The 18148-nt window shown below is 46.8% G+C and overlaps 1 protein-coding gene across 1 annotated transcript in view; it reads left to right on the top strand.

Moving 5' to 3' along the window:
* The window catches only part of LOC125739308 (leucine-rich repeat-containing G-protein coupled receptor 5-like), a 31729-nt gene extending 25316 nt beyond the window's left edge, over positions 1–6413 (top strand). Inside the window, exons 14-18 of the mRNA XM_049009280.1 lie at positions 2338–2409; positions 2502–2627; positions 2929–3068; positions 4045–4128; positions 4601–6413. Coding sequence (XP_048865237.1) covers positions 2338–2409; positions 2502–2627; positions 2929–3068; positions 4045–4128; positions 4601–5649 — 1471 coding nt within the window. The 3' untranslated portion in view covers positions 5650–6413. The remainder of the gene's footprint in view (positions 1–2337; positions 2410–2501; positions 2628–2928; positions 3069–4044; positions 4129–4600) is intronic.
* The last annotated feature ends 11735 nt before the right edge of the window (positions 6414–18148 follow it).

Consider the following 18148-nt stretch of genomic DNA (forward strand, 5'->3'; position numbering starts at 1 on the left):
GGACACCTTGAACAGACATTTTCTAGGGATGGCTTCCTGCATGTTGGTTTGCATATATTAATCACTGGCTAAGTTGATTAAGAGGCGTTAATTAAGATTGGTGAAGGTGTGCACATTTAAAACATACAGTACCGCATCAAACTGACCGTGTAAATGTCTCAAAAGTTCCAGAAAGATAGACTAAGTGTGGTCATCCAGGGTGAGCGTGAATACAACCTCACAGAAACACAAGGTGATTACTCTGGTCATCTGTTTGTGGAATAGACCCCCCCCCCCCCAAGGAAGGTCTACACATTTCCCAGGTGAGGTGTACAGCGTCCTGTCTGTGAGGTTGAGGTGGTCTAGCCAGCAAGCTGATGAAGGTTTCAGGGTTTCACTACCATCAATCTCTTCATTTGTTTGTTTGTTTCTTTACTCACATAACACAGCACCATACTATCCATTACTGTCCTTCCCACCAACGCAACACCATACTATCCATTACTGTCCTTCCCACCAACGCAACACCATACTATCCATTACTGTCCTTCCCACCAACGCAACACCATACTATCCATTACTGTCCTTCCCACCAACGCAACACCATACTATCCATTACTGTCCTTCCCACCAACGCAACACCATACTATCCATTACTGTCCTTCCCACCAACGCAACACCATACTATCCATTACTGTCCTTCCCACCAACGCAACACCATACTACCCATTACTGTCCTTCCCACCAACGCAACACCATTCATCACTCTAAAACCCCTAGTACCATAATGTTTATTACCCAGTTCCATGAAATACTCTCCCTGACATCCTCCGTGCATGTAACTGTTTTTCTCTCTTTCATTATTTATCGTCTTCACGCCGACACCAAAGGCTTGCAATGTGAAGATTCCTCATATCATCACGCAGTACATCACAAAAGTACAAAATAGCAATGACAGTAATGAAATACACACTGAAATGGAACAATGAAAAACAAACATCGACCATACAAACAGCTGTATTATTATTTACGTAGGTCGTATGTTCACAGATATTCATCAAAAAAAAAGTGTGGAAGTTATGGGCAAATTATGGGAGTGAAGTAGAGCAATGACATTAATGTTTGCCATATATTTGGCTGGGAAGATGATTTTTCCACCCAATATTGTGTCAGCAAAGAGTTGGAGCAGTTTAACTTTTTTCTCCTGCTAAGTTTGTGCACTCGCATCGTGCTGGGAGTGAGGGTGTGTGACACGGTTTATGGTGTGCGCTGACACGCGGTCACACGGGGTGGGGGGGCTTCCGATTGGCTAGCCACGGCAGGGCCATTAAACATGCTGTCACACTTGGCTCAGCCAAACGCCCTTGATCTTGAAGCAGTTGACTCACGTGGGGAAAGGCCGGGAATATCCAGTTACCTACGGTGTGGACTCAGCTACATGGAAAAAAAAGCCCATAATCCCTCTGTTCAGGGGGATGCTGAATTACCACACACATCTGCTGTGAACCTATTCCTCGGGAGTCTGGTGGTCAATTCTGCAGTATTTAGACTGGCAGGTCACAAAGTTAGGCCTTCAAGATGAATTTTCACTTTCCATCTGCCTGTTTCAGTTCACCGAAGGCACCGTGCACCAATTCATCCTTTGAGATCCTTGACTTCAGAGCTGGGAAACAGACGTCAAACGTCTACCCAAACAAATATTGTTTCACTGGAACTATAACCACGTCATTGGTCATATTTTAATGTGAAGCATGTTTTCTTGTAAAGTTTTGAAAAGGGTTTTTTTTTCCTTACCTGTGGATTTATGGCAATTCACAAATCAAATCTGCAGGCATGTACGTTAATCATTTGTCTGAATGTTGCCTTCACCAGCTTAACATATTGGGGGGAGGATATTCAACAAAAAAAGTAAATAAAATATCCCATTCATTCAGACATGGCAGATCTAACACAAACTGACTAGGTCACATTGTCTGACAGCTGTCAGACATCTCCAGTTCTGTGTCCTGACAGAAGAGCAGGACATGCTTTCAGAGGAACGCGAGTTGCTTGGTTGGAAACCATCGTCTGAGGAAGTCACCATGTTTTTCCACGTCAGACCGTAAAAGAGGCTTTTATGGACACGATTGGCAGCAGCCTTTGTCTGCACTTCCCTCTGATGTCGCTTCCCATTCCTACACTGCGACCGCTGAGCACCACCGCTTATTTAAAACTGACCTTTGGCCGTAATCTCCCAAGATGTCAAGACAGAGGCCTTGTGTGTGTGTCAGCATGTATGTCAGAGTCTCTTATGAAATCTTCGCCTCTCTCTCTGCTTCCAGATCTTAAGAGCACTGCCTCTTTCTCTTGTTCTTACAGTGACCTGGCCTGGAACAGAGTCTGCACCATGGAATCCGGTGCCTTCTCCAACCTCCCGCTGCTGGCCAGGCTGTGAGCGCCCTGCTGCCTCCGCCCGCCGCATCGTTTGGTCGCTGCTCTCGCTCAGCTCTTCGCTCAGGACCTGTCTCTCCACCCCCTCTCAGGGACCTGACCTCCAATCTGCTGTCGTCCCTCCCTGCCGCTGGACTCCAGAGCCTCACGCACCTCAAGCTGGCGGGAAATGGCAGGATGAAGGAGCTGCTGTCTGCAGAGGACTTCCCAGTGCTCAGGTAGAGAGATCTGTAGCCAGGATGCTGCCTTGTTGCCTTACAGCTCCATTGGAGCAGCAGCCTCCACATTTAGGCACTTAGCCAATTTTATACGGATGCAGACTCAAACTATTCAGGTTAAGAATTGCTGCCATGACATCTTAAGCATAAGAAGGTAATTCACTGCTGTTTGCCTTTGAGATCGTCGACAAGCTCAGCAAAGAGCCCCAATTTGACGCAGTTACTTGGCAGATGTTATGGGAAATGGATCCATTGTTGCCACAAGCTGTTCATTGACCCAGTTCACCTTCGTGGTCTCCAGGGTGATGGAGATGCCGTATGCGTTTCAGTGCTGCGCTTTCGTGGCCTGCGAGACGTCACCGCAGCCCTGGGCCACGGAAGAGAGCAGTGGCATCAAGGAGCCGCGTGGCAGGAGAGGCGGGGAGCTCATGCCCAAGCCAGGTGTGGTCTGCTTCTGCAGAGAAGCCCTGGATGCTGCTCAGGATCCTACAGTCACGCGCAAAGCACTTTTCACAACGTGTGAAAGAGTGCAGGGATCCAGATGGCGACTGAAATGGTTGCCAATGCGACTAGATTTTCTATTTTTCGTCAGTCTGCCTCTCCTCGTCCTCACTTGCCACCTGATTCTCCTTGTTCTTGTGCCTCGGTCTGCCACTACAGTATGAAGTTTACATGGTCAAACCTTCCAACACAATTTAGCACAAGCCTAGTGACTGACTGGAGAACAGAGCAGGGCAGCTTAAACACACATAAAAAAACTGGAGCAAACAAGCAGCAGGTGTAAGACAGTGTAAGATATAATCAATTAACCAATCAACTGAGGCAGAAGAACAAGGAGAATCAGGTGTAAGCAGTAACACTACATAAACACATAAGTAACACAGAAAACACAAATGTCCCGCTTTTTTCCCAGCCATTGGTTTATTTTTCCCCTCCATGTTCCTGAAATTAAAAAATAGTATAAATGTGTCGTTGTGTTCCGAATATCTGTCTCCACTCAACACAAACCTGTGTCTGTTCCTGCTGTGCCGTCCAGGTCTGGTATATTTCATTGTCATTTATGCTTCTGTCGTTATCTGTAAGAATGCAGGAGGCAATAGCAGGCAGGTCTGGTAGCTCAGAGAGGAGACAGAAAGGCAGCGTCAGGTAAACTGGAGACAAAATTTGCCTTGTAAATATTTTTTATTTATTTCACACTTGGCATGTGATGGAGATTATGGCTCTGAAAAAAAGCATTTGGCTCCTATATAATTTGAGGTTAGGAGCCAGTTGCCCCAAAAATGTTTTTCTGTTTATTTTTTTGTCTGAAATCATGGTGTTTAACATCTGAATACACAGGTGTTTTCTCCATGTTGTAAAGCAACAGGTAACCCTGCGCCGGACCCTCAGAGCCTTATATATGTGGTTGTTCTTCCAGAGGATCATGACCTTGAAGATTTTCCCTTGGAGTTTGACGAGGACCAGAAGGTCCATCAGCAGGTCCAGTGCTCCCCAGCACCAGGTGAAGACTCAGTGCGCCCAGTGAATGAACAGTGACGCCTTCTCTCAAATGATTCTTTCTGACCATTTCAGCGTAATGCTTCTGCAGTGCACAGTGATTGTGATAAATCTATGGCATGTAAAGTGGAGAGAGTAGTTTTTGGAAGTGGGAAGATGTTTTAGAGTATAGCGAACATTGTTTAACATTACATACTTGAAGTCAAGTAATATCAAATAAGGATATTACATTTTTATTTAATAAAAAAAATCAGCAAAAGGAAGACTGGTACTATAGAGAAAGTACAGTGGCGCAGTGCGTAGTACAGTGGCGCAGTGCGTACCACAGTTGCCTCTCACCTCTGGGATCTGGGTTTAAGTCTTTGCCTATGCTGTGTGAGTCTTAGTGGGACAAGCAATTACAGAAAATGGATGGACAGACATTAGCTGTCACACTGCTATCTTGTATTATTTGCTGTTGTCTTGTCGTTCCGTAGGACCTCTCCAGCCCTGTTCCCATCTCTTCGGGAGCTGGGTCATGCATGCCAGCATGTGGCTCATCGTCCTACTGTCGCTCATCTGCAACCCCCTAGTGGCCTGCACAGTCTTCCTGTCCCCTGCCCTCGTATCTCCATCCAAGCATCTTGTGGGCCTCCTGGCTGTCTCCGACTGTGTCGTAGGCCTCTCTGGAGGTGTACAGGCCGTGGCGGATGCCCTGACCATCGGCGGCTTTGCAGCATACGCGGCCTGGTGGGAGGGAGGCATAGGATGTAAAGTCACGGGCTTCCTGTCCGTCTTCGCCGGTGAAACCAGCGTCTTCCTGCTGACCACCGCCACGGTGGAGTACAGGCTCTCTGTTCGCTGCTCCAAGAGGTCAGGGGCTTGGCCGTCCCCCAGCAACACGAGGATAATTTCGGGCTTGTGTTTTGGTCTGGCTCTGGCCATCACTGCCCCATCCGTCCTCTACATGGGCGAGCACACCATCTCCTCTCTATGCCTGCCTCTGCCCTTTGGAGAGGCTTCCAGCATGGGCTTCATGGTGGCTATGGTGCTCCTCAACTCGCTGTGCTATTTTGTCATGACAGTAATCTACACCATGCTCTACTACGGCTTGGCGAAGGATGAGCTGGGCAGCTTCTGGGACAGCTCCATGATAAGCCACCTGGCCAGGCTGCTCGTCACTAACTGCCTGCTCTGCATTCCCGTGGCCTTCCTCTCCTTCTCCTCTCTGCTCAGCCTCTCCTTCATCAACCCAGTGATGGTCAAGTCCGTGCTGCTGATCATTGTCCCCCTTCCCGCCTGCCTGAACCCGCTTCTCTACGTGTTCTTCAACCCTCACTTCAAGGAGGATTTGGGCTTGATCTTCAAGCAGGCACGATCGCTGAGGGGGCACCACCAGACCAGCTTGGTCTCCTTGAACTCTGAAGATGCAGAGAAGCAATCATGTGACTCCATGCAAGCTCTGATGATCAACACATCCCTCCAGGAGGCCCAGGAGAATGAGGAGCTCAACCGAAACCCAGTTCCCTTTGTCCCTTGCAGTTAGACAAGACCCTATATTGGGTTGCTTTGCTGCATTAAGATCCTACTTGTCCGAAGTCCTAACCATCATTGTAAAGACCAGAAGACAACCGGTGCAGCACCTGAACCCAGACCAGGTAGGTGGCCAGCTGGTGGAAGACCGAGACAATTCAGCTTTTCTGTGATTAAACTTCATACCATCATGGCAGAAGCGTCAGGCGATGTTGGATGTTCCTCTGAGGCACATCGAAGTCCGGAAGCCTGCTGACTGTAGCAGGCACTTAACTGTACAAAGATGGTGGTATTTCTTCCCAGTTTGCACGGGGGAAAGTCATCACGATTAACCCTGGCGAGCTTCTCCTCTTTGTGCTTGTGACACAGCCGTTTGGAATGTTTCAAAGACATTTTACAGACCCACAAATCAACAGATACCAGAAATAAAATCAGAACTGAGGTCAGACGGCTTTGGGACGTGACGATAAGATTCATGCAGTGATCGATTGCGTTGGAACTGCACTGCCGGATGTTGCTGGTTGTATGATTTCTTGTTGTTTTGGAATCTGACACATTTAGCCCGTTAAACATGAGGTTGTGGACATGCTTCTGATGGTTTGAGGTTCATTTGTTTTTTTTTTATTGCAACTTTTGTTAAAGCGATATCCAGACTTCACTCATCTATGCATTATATTGTACAAATCAATTTACTGTGATATTTTTTTATCGTATATAGCCTATAAACAGAAATGCATAACATTTCCTTCTGTTAGTGTTTAACTTTATGTCAATATTTATGGGTGTTTATTTGATATTAAATGTATACAATGTACACACATTGTCAGTATCTGCCTTTGCGGTCTCTCTGTCCTTGTGGTCTCTCTGCCTTTGCGGTCTCTCTGTCTTTTGAGCTCATTTAATGATCCCTGTAGCAGCTGCTATCAAACATACTGTGAACTCCTGCCGTTCACATTCCGTGTCACGTTATACATATTATACATATACTTTGTTCTGCAGCCAGGCATTCAGCGAGGCTGTTAACTGGGCGGGGCTTTCAAGTGGCTTAGCTGTACGTCTCAAAGATTTGACCACAAACCTCTTGTGAAAGTTGACACCCTCTCTGAAGAGAACATTTAGACTGGCTCTGTTGTACTTCGTCTGTGTTTTAAAAAATGTATACAGGGCAGAATTTGGTGGTATAAAACATCAAAGACTTTAATGGGTTTCTCGCAGACTGCTCAGGATTGGGGGTCTACGAAGCTGAGGTGAAGACTACACACTGATCTTTTATTACTTCAGAGGTCTTCATTAGCCTGAAAAGGGAGGAAGATACCACCTCAGGATTATGGGGGTGGGTTACTGGGAGGGGATACTTATAAGTATGATGGGATTGATTTAAAAAAATCTAAGACACCCCTTTACGACTATGCTTGCTAAATCAATTTTTTAGTTTTGTTTTGTCGAATTGTCATTGACGTATATATTGTACATGATATGGGACCTCTGTGCTTCACAGCAATTTAGTTAAAACCTTGTTTGCCGGCATTAAAGAGACCAGCACCTTTGGAAAATAAACCACGATGCTTGTTGCCTAAGTCCTGGGTACAGGGAAGCGGTATCCTCCCTTTGTAAGTGCTGGGTTCAGGGAAGCGGAATCCTCCCTTTGTAAGTGCTGGGTATAGGGCAGCGGAATCCTCCCTTTGTAAGTGCTGGGTACAGGGCAGCGGAATCCTCCCTTTGTAAGTGCTGGGTACAGGGCAGCGGAATCCTCCCTTTGCAAGTGCTGGGTACAGGGCAGCGGAATCCTCCCTTTGCAAGTGCTGGGTACAGGGCAGCGGAATCCTCCCTTTGCAAGTGCTGGGTACAGGGCAGCGGAATCCTCCCTTTGCAAGTGCTGGGTACAGGGCAGCGGAATCCTCCCTTTGCAAGTGCTGGGTACAGGGCAGCGGAATCCTCCCTTTGCAAGTGCTGGGTACAGGGCAGCGGAATCCTCCCTTTGCAAGTGCTGGGTACAGGGCAGCGGAATCCTCCCTTTGCAAGTGCTGGGTACAGGGCAGCGGAATCCTCCCTTTGCAAGTGCTGGGTACAGGGCAGCGGAATCCTCCCTTTGCAAGTGCTGGGTACAGGGCAGCGGAATCCTCCCTTTGCAAGTGCTGGGTACAGGGCAGCGGAATCCTCCCTTTGCAAGTGCTGGGTACAGGGCAGCGGAATCCTCCCTTTGCAAGTGCTGGGTACAGGGCAGCGGAATCCTCCCTTTGCAAGTGCTGGGTACAGGGCAGCGGAATCCTCCCTTTGCAAGTGCTGGGTACAGGGCAGCGGAATCCTCCCTTTGCAAGTGCTGGGTACAGGGCAGCGGAATCCTCCCTTTGCAAGTGCTGGGTACAGGGCAGCGGAATCCTCCCTTTGCAAGTGCTGGGTACAGGGCAGCGGAATCCTCCCTTCGTAAGTGCTGGGTACAGGGCAGCGGAATCCTCCCTTTGTAAGTGCTATGAGACCAACATCCCCAAACACTTTTCTACTCGCGTCCTCCTCATATGTACAGAGAGACGGAAAAAAGGAGCAAGATCGCCCAAGTGAACGTGAAAGATGTGCGAGTACAGGAACCATCCTGCTCAGCCCTGGGTTCTGTGTGTCTAATGACCATGAATGGATGTTGACCCATATGCCCAGATGCCAAGTGTCACTGTCAGCAATGTGTGTGTTTCTGTCTGTCTGTCTACATGGAAGATAGCATGTTCACATGGATTTGTATAAGTGTCAAATAAAGCTTAGTTTAATTTTATGGATGATCAGGAGGTCTTAGGCTCCAAGCTCATCCTGGAAACCCTTCTTGTCTAAATGGGGTCTTCATGTGACCTCCACGTGGAGAGCAAGACCCGATAACACGTGCCTCTTACAGGCGGGCATCGAACAGGCCTCAGCTGGCACCCTCGACTGCTCGTACCTCTCTCATCTCACATCTTCGCACACGTTTGCAGGAAAATAAGTTATTTTATGATCCTGAGCTCAGTGAGGAAATGCTGCGCAAATACAGAATGTCATTTGGATAACAAAAGTGCATGTGAAAAAAAAACAGAGCAAGGCGAACCAAGGCGAGTCGAGAGACAAGACTGACCTTATGCTGCCACTGGAGATGCGTGTATTTTGCCTTAATCCATCAGCTTCCTATTATATCATTTATTTTATTTCTGCAGATATTTTTCCATTTTTTAATCTGGGAAAAGCGATGAGTACGAAATCATACATGTGAGTACTCAACAAGCCCCCTGCCCCAGAATTAAATGTTAAAATATTATTATGTGGTGATTACTTTCAGATTACAGATTACTTTCACATAATTACCTGGATTGGTGTCCCGAGCTTTGGGTTAACACCCTACATTCCATGATAAATTAGTGATTAAATCAAAGTCTTTTAATCAGTTTGGTTCCAGAAGGTTAAGCACAAATCTGGATCAGCCCCAGCGAATGCGGATCCTGACGTCCTTCCCATGCTAATCGCCTGCTTGCTCTAAGTCATTATTCTGATGCAGATACAAGGCCCGCCGACGCCTGACTAGTGTTTCCTGAACACTACTTCGCGCCAAACGGCTGGAATGTCCATGTTTAGTGTGGAGCCGTTGATCCGGGGAAATGGAAAGGGGGCTTGTAAATAAAGGGCGTCATTCGCTAATGAAGACGGAATGTTGGCTGGAAGTCAGAGCTGATTGGCAGAGCATTACTGAGATGATAAACCCACCAAAGCGAAAAGTGCGGCTTTGACAGCCTGGATTTCTCCTTTGAGCCGTTAAAATGTTAAATCGCCTTCGCATGTATGTACTGCAATGCCCCAAAAATAACACCTGGCTGTTTTTCATTAACTCCTCCCAGCAGACCAGACTAGTAGAGTCGGCTGTGCCGTACGGCTGTCCTCTTAAGGAACACAAATAATCTGTGCCCATCCTCCTCAAAACACACCAACGCAGAGCACCTTGAGACAATCGGTGTGACCGTCGGATGAAGATGCAAAGTCCACACACACAGAGCTGAGGGATGGAGCCCACAACCCACTGAGCCTGCGTGCCTCCCGCAGACCTGGTAGAGTTCACTCAAAGGGTCGCAGCTGCATTGGACAGTCAAAGTGTTTTGATTAATGGGCGGGGCCACAAGGACACCGGCCCTAGTTGAAAGCTGATTGGCCCCAGGAGTGCCCCCTCCCTTGTCACTCACCGATTCAAAACACTTCATTGGCTAGTGATAAGGTTGGCCGCTTTGGATGAAGTCAGCCCATGTTCCTCCCGCAGCCACTGGCTTTTTGGACCCTGCCTGCCATCATGTCTTGCTCCTGTTCTGTCGTCAAGGCCATGCACATTTCTTAGAAACACAGGTTCTCCCAGCTTCAACAGAAACCATTTTTGCCCAATGCCTAAGAAAAGTTGTTCTATCGGGGACTCCGGACTGAGACGTCTTGCAGACCGTGGTCGGCGCCTTGCTCTTCAGCCAGGTATTTAGAAACCACCATAAAGATCTGACTCTTCGCCGAGGCTGGGAAAGCAGTTGTCCGTTAACTGCGGCGGGAATTCGCTCTCCATGCACCGTATCCAATAACATGTCTGTACTACCTTTCCATGTCACCCAGTAATGGACAGAATAGTCAAAGACAGTCAGAATCACAAACGAAACACTGGAAAAATCACTAAGGGCTTCCCCACACTCTCTGTTTCTTAACCACTCTCACAAAATATCCTCAGATTTAAAAAGCACATGCAGCAGTATTTAAGCGAGAGCCTTCCCCATGAGGTGTACCTTCTTAGTGCTGGGTGCCTCGAACTGTGCCCTTTAAACTGCTGAGTAAAAACAATGAACCTCTATCATATTTTTACACCCCAGTCTTCTTCTTGCAGCCTGTCTCTCTTACTGCAAATACCGTAAGACTATACAATTTATAAAGACTAATTATTTATCTTAGTCAATATAATACTTCCATATCCCATAAGTTGGCCGTCTTCTTTCATAAGGTATACAATCAATAAATAATACATATGCATGAGATTATGACAAAAAAAATTATGTGACTCATGGGACTTGGTGCACAGTAGACATCTGGACATTATTTAAAATGAAATGAAACATGAAAAATCGTCCATTTTACTGGGCACTTAAGAGTGGAATAACAGCTTTGTTACCTGCGCTTCTGTGGAAAGCGTATTTCTGTTTGATCTTTAGGGAAGCAGGCGTGCTGTGCGTGTGGATTTGAGAGCGGTAAACACAGATGTTTTCTTTCAGTACTGTGCGGGGTGAGTGAGATTTTGCTTGACGTGTCACTCACTCCCGGCCTCTGGGACTCTCTCAGTTGTTAGTCTTTGCTGGACTCTTCCAATATGGGCCCAAAGGAAGGAGAGGAGCTAATGCCTTTAACTGCTGATGGGTTTCTGAGAACTTTCGACGTGTGTGAGCCACAGGTCACTAACTCACCTGTCTGGCTGATGAATGGCATGAAGCGTGTCTGTTTCCAAATGGCCAGTAACAGGAGCTGCTCGACTTTAAGGATTTTTCCAGGTTGCCCACAGGCAGCCTCTTGGGTGACCCAGGTTGCCCGCTCATAAATGAGATCGCCCTACAACAAAGGCTACGTTAATTTTGGAAGTCTTAAGATGTCCAAGATCTTAAAACGACAAAAATGGTCATAACTTGTATAACCATATAGGTCGTATAATCTGGGTATAACTTTTGACCCCCCCCGCCCCACAAAAAACCTTAACTATTAACTGAACTGAAGACTGAATACCCCGAGGAAACCCCACAATGACATGGGGAGAACATGCAAATCCCACACGGAATCATGACGGAGACTCAGACTCCAAGAGGGGTCAGGCAACAATACTAACCATTACTCTACCCCGTATTGCATTCCAATGAGGGACCAGCCCAAGTAATAAGTAATAAAGCCCAAATTAATTTGAACTAAATGAAGAACCGCCGTACTGCTGAGCTGAGCCACATGATCGGTTCGCTAAAACCAGCTGGAATTCCCATCTCTACCGCACACCTGCACAATTGAAATCATCCATCCATTTTCCAAACCGCTTATCCTACTGGGTCATGGGGGGTCCAGAGCCTATCCCAGAAGCAATGGGCACCAAGCAAGGAACAACCAGGATGAGGGACCAGCACATTACATTGCACACTTACACACACACACCATTCACTCCTACGCGTGGTTTAGCAAGTCCAATTAGCCTTAGCATGTCTTTGGACTGTGGGGGGAAACCAGATTACCTGGAGAAAATGATGACACGACATGGGGAGAACATGCAAACTCCACATGTATGTGACCCAGGTGGAGACTTGAACCTGGGTCCCAGAGGTGTGAGGCAGCAGTGCTAACCACTGCACCATCATGTCACCCCCAATAGAGAGCAATTCAATTTCATTTGTATAAGGCATTTTCACAACATTCCATTGTTTCAAAGCGCTTTACATTATCCCTGCCCAGGGGGCAGCAGAGGAAGCCCTAACCCTAACCAGACCCAAAGGGGGAGCCCATCCTCCAGGGGGCAGCAGAGGAAGCCCTAACCCTAACCAGACTCAAATGGGGAGCCCATCCTCCAGGGGGCAGCAGAGGAAGCCCTAACCCTAACCAGACTCTGAGGGGGAGAATATCCTCCAGCTCATTTTTGTTCACATTGTGATTCTTGTTTTAAAAAAAACTCCTTTTCAAAAAGCCGGCAGCAATGGCATGTGTTCTTTTTGTCGGTTGAGTGGTTCTGTTTCGGGTTCATTTATTGACATTAGCATTTCTAGGGGTCCTGATTGTTTTGAACTCTGCCTTTAATTGAGAGCAGCATGGACTGAAATGGCTCCTCTCACACGATATTTTACTCCTGGAAAAGGGCCAGTACAGAATTTTTATGAAGTTTTGTTTTCTTGCAGTAATTGTTAGTTTTTTGTTTTTTATTTGTGTAAAACATAATTAAGGAAAGAGCTAATTAACTGCATATGAGGATTGTGGTGGAAAAAAAATATTTTCTGAAAAACATACATTTTATGCTGCACTTGGTTGCTGCATAAGTGCTGAAACTGCAAAATTGGTGTTTCGTGTGTAAAGTAATATTAGATTTACATTAAAAATCCTTTTGTGGAATAACTCACATTCAGAAAGGTTCCAAGAATTTCACAGATATTTGTTAATGTTTGATTTCTATTTGTAAATGAACTAAAACACAGAACTTGTCAAATATTTGAACACCTAGCCTCCTGTCTGTAATTATTATCGTGCGAAGATTTACTCCCGAGCTGATTCTCTCAGGTCGACGGCTCCTCGGGACTGAGGATCATGCTGCTCCTGGACCGGACTGTCCCATCTTCCTTAAGCTGAGTGATTAGGATCAGTGCTGAGCAATGGCAGGTTGTCCAAACAGCGGCACATCCCTGTACAAAGTCAGCTTATCCCCTCAGGCATCTGGAGGCCAGATGAGAAGGCAGAGGCTGACAGCCTCGCGATGAGCCCCTCCTCACCCCCCTGGGCCTGGGACCCTCATTCAGCCTGAAAGCCGCTCTGGATCCGGGCTGAGATGACAGCAAACCCAAGCGGGGTCTCTTGGGTCACAATTCTCCCTCTTCTGGACTCTCAAAGCCTCAATCAAAGAAACCTACTTTCCGAGCTGGTAGACATGACAGAGCCAGAGCTCTGAGGACCAAAATGTCTCCCGAAGAGGAAACCTTCAGAAGGGCACTGTAGAACATCCCAGTGACACAGGGATCCATAAAGACACTGTAAAGGATGGCACTGTCCAGCTCCAAATGTCATCAGAGGGCATATCCACTAAAAAATCTTTCACAATTGGATTTTAATGATAAGCAGTATACCTAGCGGTGGGAGGAATCTGCTGATGATGTCTCCACGCATGAAGAAATGCTGTCTCAGGTCTTGCAGTAATATCCACCTGGAGTCCACAACCATATATTGGAGGACAAGTCAAAGTCAAGCTCAACGTTAATTTCTACAGCACATTTAAAACAACCAAAGTTGACTAAAGAGGTGAACAGACAAGTGGGGAAACATCTGGGCATCTGAAGAAGTTTCATTGGCCGTTTAATGAAGAATTTGGTAAAGATCTCAGACGTCTGTCATCTGCGTGGATTCCCTGATTGACACGAGAGGCGTTGAGCATGTACATTTTCAGATCATGGTACCTTGGAATTCCTCTGAGTCTACGGAATACCTGGAAAGTGAGATGTGCACTCTTTTGGAGATGTGCAGTCTTTTTGGAGATGTGTACACTCCAGGGCGCCAGAGGATTCTAAACTGCAAGTCAGTCTTTGTCAACTTGGAATTAAGCGCAATGTCACAGCTCATGGCTGGGGGCGGGTATTCTAAAATAGCAGGCCTCCACACCTCCGGAGGAACTGGGAGGATGATGTTCACAAGTGGGAAACCAGTGCAGAGTCTGCTGCAAACATCCACCACCCCATATGCCAGTGGGCCCCTAGCAACACATAAAGTCTGCGGACAACCTCCCTCGAGGCGAATACCTAAGGCTGTAGCCTCCCATTAGATAAACAGGCCTGCTGTGAAGAACAGCCATCATTTGAGACTCGGCGGGCAGGTGAAGCCGTTCCCGGTGGAGACGGAGTTGGCCTGTTTGTTTTAGTGCGCCATGTTTATCTTACGGCTTGTCATCGCGGAGGTCCATAACAGATATTTAACGAGCTCAGCGGAAGACGAGCAGAGGGAGACATCCTTTGAAAGGGAGGAAGAGGGAAGGATCGAACGCGGAGGGAAGTGCCAGGGTCCAGGAATCCGTATCTTGATGGAAACAAAGCAGGCCTTGTCTGAAGCACATTTCTTTGTTTTTGCTCTCGGAAAAAGTCCACCGCAGACTGTTTACGGGGTGCTGTTTGCACAGCATGGGCTCGCCTAAAGACACAACAAACCCCGGGAAGTCGGCAAGAGCCCCAGTGTCAAACCGGCTCCACATGGCAGGAGACACGAGCCGCTCGCTGGATGATTACAGGTCAGCGTGCGAGGGACGTCATCGGGGACCCGCAGAAAGACAAAACCTTGTCAGGTATCATGCCATGGGAAAGAAACACAACATCTTCTATTTCCATAATCCCGGGTCGGAATGCTGGTTGGTTGAGGTGCACAGTGAAATGATCCTACATCTCCGATTCCTCACTGATCCTGGACATCAACCTTTGAGTTACCACAGTTTCTGCAACAACGTCGATGAAAATTTTGTGATATGAAACCTTTACTTGCTGCGTGGGACCACAGACCCCCAGCATGGGACAAGGAGGGGGGGGTTCTAGATTTCCTTCTCCTGAAATGGCACAGGAATATTTGTGCTGTATGTAATCAGTCCACCTAGTGGTGATTTCAGGCACTACAGCACATGCCCAGACAAATAGTTTTTACAGTTTTTACAGAGCTTTCAGTGCTGAAGGACTAGAGAGTTTCTGTGAAATTTCCAAGAAAGATGATTGCGAAATATGAACTAGGGTGACTTTTCACATCAATGTGCGTTTGTTTTTCTACTTGCCAGGTAGATTTATTGAATGTGAGTTCTCATCCCAGGATAGAAGACATAAGCCTGTTTGTTCAGTAGGGGGGTCGCGAGATGCATCGTGGGAACAGTGGGTCTTTCACAGTCTGTCTCTGAGCTGGATGCCTGCAGTTTATCCAGCTTAGTACCTTCGCAGAGCCCACAGCAGTAACATCCCACTCTCACGTACAGAGAAGAAGCTGTCGGAGTCTGACATGCGTGTGTGGGCTCCGCTGTTTGCCTTTGGGCCTGTCAGCACACACCGGCGTGCCAAAGCGGAGGGCGAGCCCCGAAATTACACTCCTCCTGGGAGGCCTCGGGCTATTGTGTGGTTTTTCTTACGGAAGCGGGGCTAGTTACCCCTTAAATTGTGTCCGTACGCTCAGCATACAGCTATTTGTGTACGTACACTGAGAGAATCTCAGTAATTGATGGAAACGCCGATTTTTATCATGGTTCACAGATGCGGGGCCGACGCGCGCGATAGCGACTCCCTGTGCCAGCCACTGTTCTTTGTGTGCGGTGCCCCCAGCCCGTCCGCGCTGGGGAGGTCTCTGTCTCCCACAGTGGAGATTGAGAAGGGGGGGGAGGGGCAAGTGTCTCGAGAGAATGCTCTCTGTCATCAGCCCGTCCTGGGGTGTCAGGAGAAAAGCAGCGGATGGTGCCAAGCTGTCAATCACGCAAGCCGCCGTGGGTGTCCTCCCACAAATTCCAGAAGCTTCTGTGTGGAGCGAAACTCCTGATGGAGGTCTGTCTGACATCTGGTGTGCACCTTATCGCTATTCCGCCAGATTACGTGGTGACTCCAAAGCTAATCCCAAATGACATCAATCCATTTTAGTTATATTAATATGTAAAACATAATCAATGTATCTAACTGAATGTGGTTTATAAAGACAAGGCACTTCAATATAGATCTATCATAACACCATTCTGAAGGCACTTGCCCCCATACAGTGCCTCCTTAGTGCTACGAAGGGCATCATTAAGTTCCAGGCTTCTGTGGGCCTCTGCACGTGTCGCAATCCAGCTGTTAGCTGTGGAATACCAGCCAGGTTAAACCAGCAATACACAGGAACGTGAGTAATGTAAATCCCACTACGGGACACGGGCCAATCGACTGCTTACTGATTGAATATCAAAAGGTGCCACCTAGTGGCGGAACGTTATTATTAATAAAATCAAGCTGTGCACCACAAAGATGAATAGGACGGACGATCGGACAGTCAGGCAAGACAGATGCACGGATGGATGGATGAATGGATGGATGGATGCATTTATGGTAAGGCCTATCGAGCTCACACGGATCTCTTCACCATTCCACCTCCTTTTTTTGGGCAGGTGAAGTGGCTTCCGACTCTTACACTCACAAGTGTGCTGTCGGGTCTTGGGGATCGCCTGTTAGCATCAGATATCAGACCTGTTTTCCCGGAGCGCAATTAATTAGCAGCGTCGCGGATGTAATTCTGTAAACGTAATGAAGATGTCACTGTGTCATATTTAGCTTGTAAGTAGATCAAAACAAAAGAAAGATCCATTTGGGGCAATACAGCATTCGTTGCATGTAATTATTTTGTCAGAGGATCTCCGTGTTGAAGCATCGGTATTACGTCCCACAGCTCAGAAAGTCATACACGAATATTAATTCGTAATTAATTGGCTAGTTAAAGACTAAATGTTGTGCCGCAAAGTACTTTATTTTGATTACACAAGATATAGGAAAACTAATTAAGGTAACATACAAAATATATTTTATTATTTATGTGGAACAAACATAGACTGTGATTTTATGTTTATAAACCCTAAGTTTGTTTTATCCCCGGAAATCTTGCCTTTAGCGGGCACCTTTATCTAGTTCCAGGCCACAGCTCAGTCAAGGTTAATTAACTACGAGTTCAGTGGGGAAGTGAACCAGTGAATCTGTGCGCGCCTGTTTTACATACGAATTACTGCCTGCTCCTGACTGATAAGCACAGCAGGCAAAGCACTTACAGAGAATTATAATTTACTATAAGCAGGTACTTAGCAGGCTGGACTTGTACCTGTGCCGTACGAATGTTATTGTTTTTAGCAAAGCCGATCTATGCGCAATGCTGCTATGCAGTCCAAGCATCTGCAGCGTACCTGCAGCGTACCTGCAGCGTACCTGCAGAGCACCTGCAGAGCACCTGCAGAGCACCTGCTCTCACATGCAGGCACGGTCAGTTATTATTGTAAAGCCCTTCTTTTTCATAACTTACACACAAGCCAGACAAGAATAACTAATCCCCCAACCCCCTGACCAAAAGTATATTATTTAAATATTTAATGAAAACTTACATCACCCTATTAGTGGATTGTTACAGTCTAGGAGAATTGAAGTGCTTTTGTTTCTGAAATGCATTTTTCTTTGATACATTTAGCATATTCATGGAGAAAGTGACATCATGTAGGATTTTTTATATGTACATGAACCAGGCATCAGATATCTGTGTATCCAGTTCATGGCTGGAGCCTGTCACAGAAATGACAGGGCATTAAAACACCCCGGGTGCAATGCCACCCGTCACAGGGTGAGGGCGCACTGAGGCCGACTCAAAGATGCTTGTCATTTAACTGCCTGTTTTCAGAGAGCGGGGAAAACAGGCAACGTCCACATTCACGGGGTGGAGAAAATCCTCAACCTTGAAAATGAAGGGCAAAGCGCTGAACCACTGTGCCACACTGATAAAGATGTATGGCAAACAAACATGTCATGTCAGATAGTATTTGAATCTAGAAGCTCAAACACGCAACTCGAATGATTTAATTGCCCTTATTTCATTGTTAGCGTAAGGCTGTGTTTTGTCACTGATCAATATTAGGGGGTGGTGTGACGCCTGTTTTCTAGCAGGGGGTGCTACAGCATCCCTACTTCCCACGGCTATGCTTCCCACATCACCAGAACATGCTTGCTGTGTGACTGTTATGTATAAAACTTTTTTAAATGGGGAAAAATATTCGAAATAAAAAATTGACAAATATT

This window comes from Brienomyrus brachyistius, chromosome 3 (assembly GCF_023856365.1).
Source record: "Brienomyrus brachyistius isolate T26 chromosome 3, BBRACH_0.4, whole genome shotgun sequence".
Classification (NCBI taxonomy): Eukaryota; Metazoa; Chordata; class Actinopteri; order Osteoglossiformes; family Mormyridae; genus Brienomyrus; species Brienomyrus brachyistius.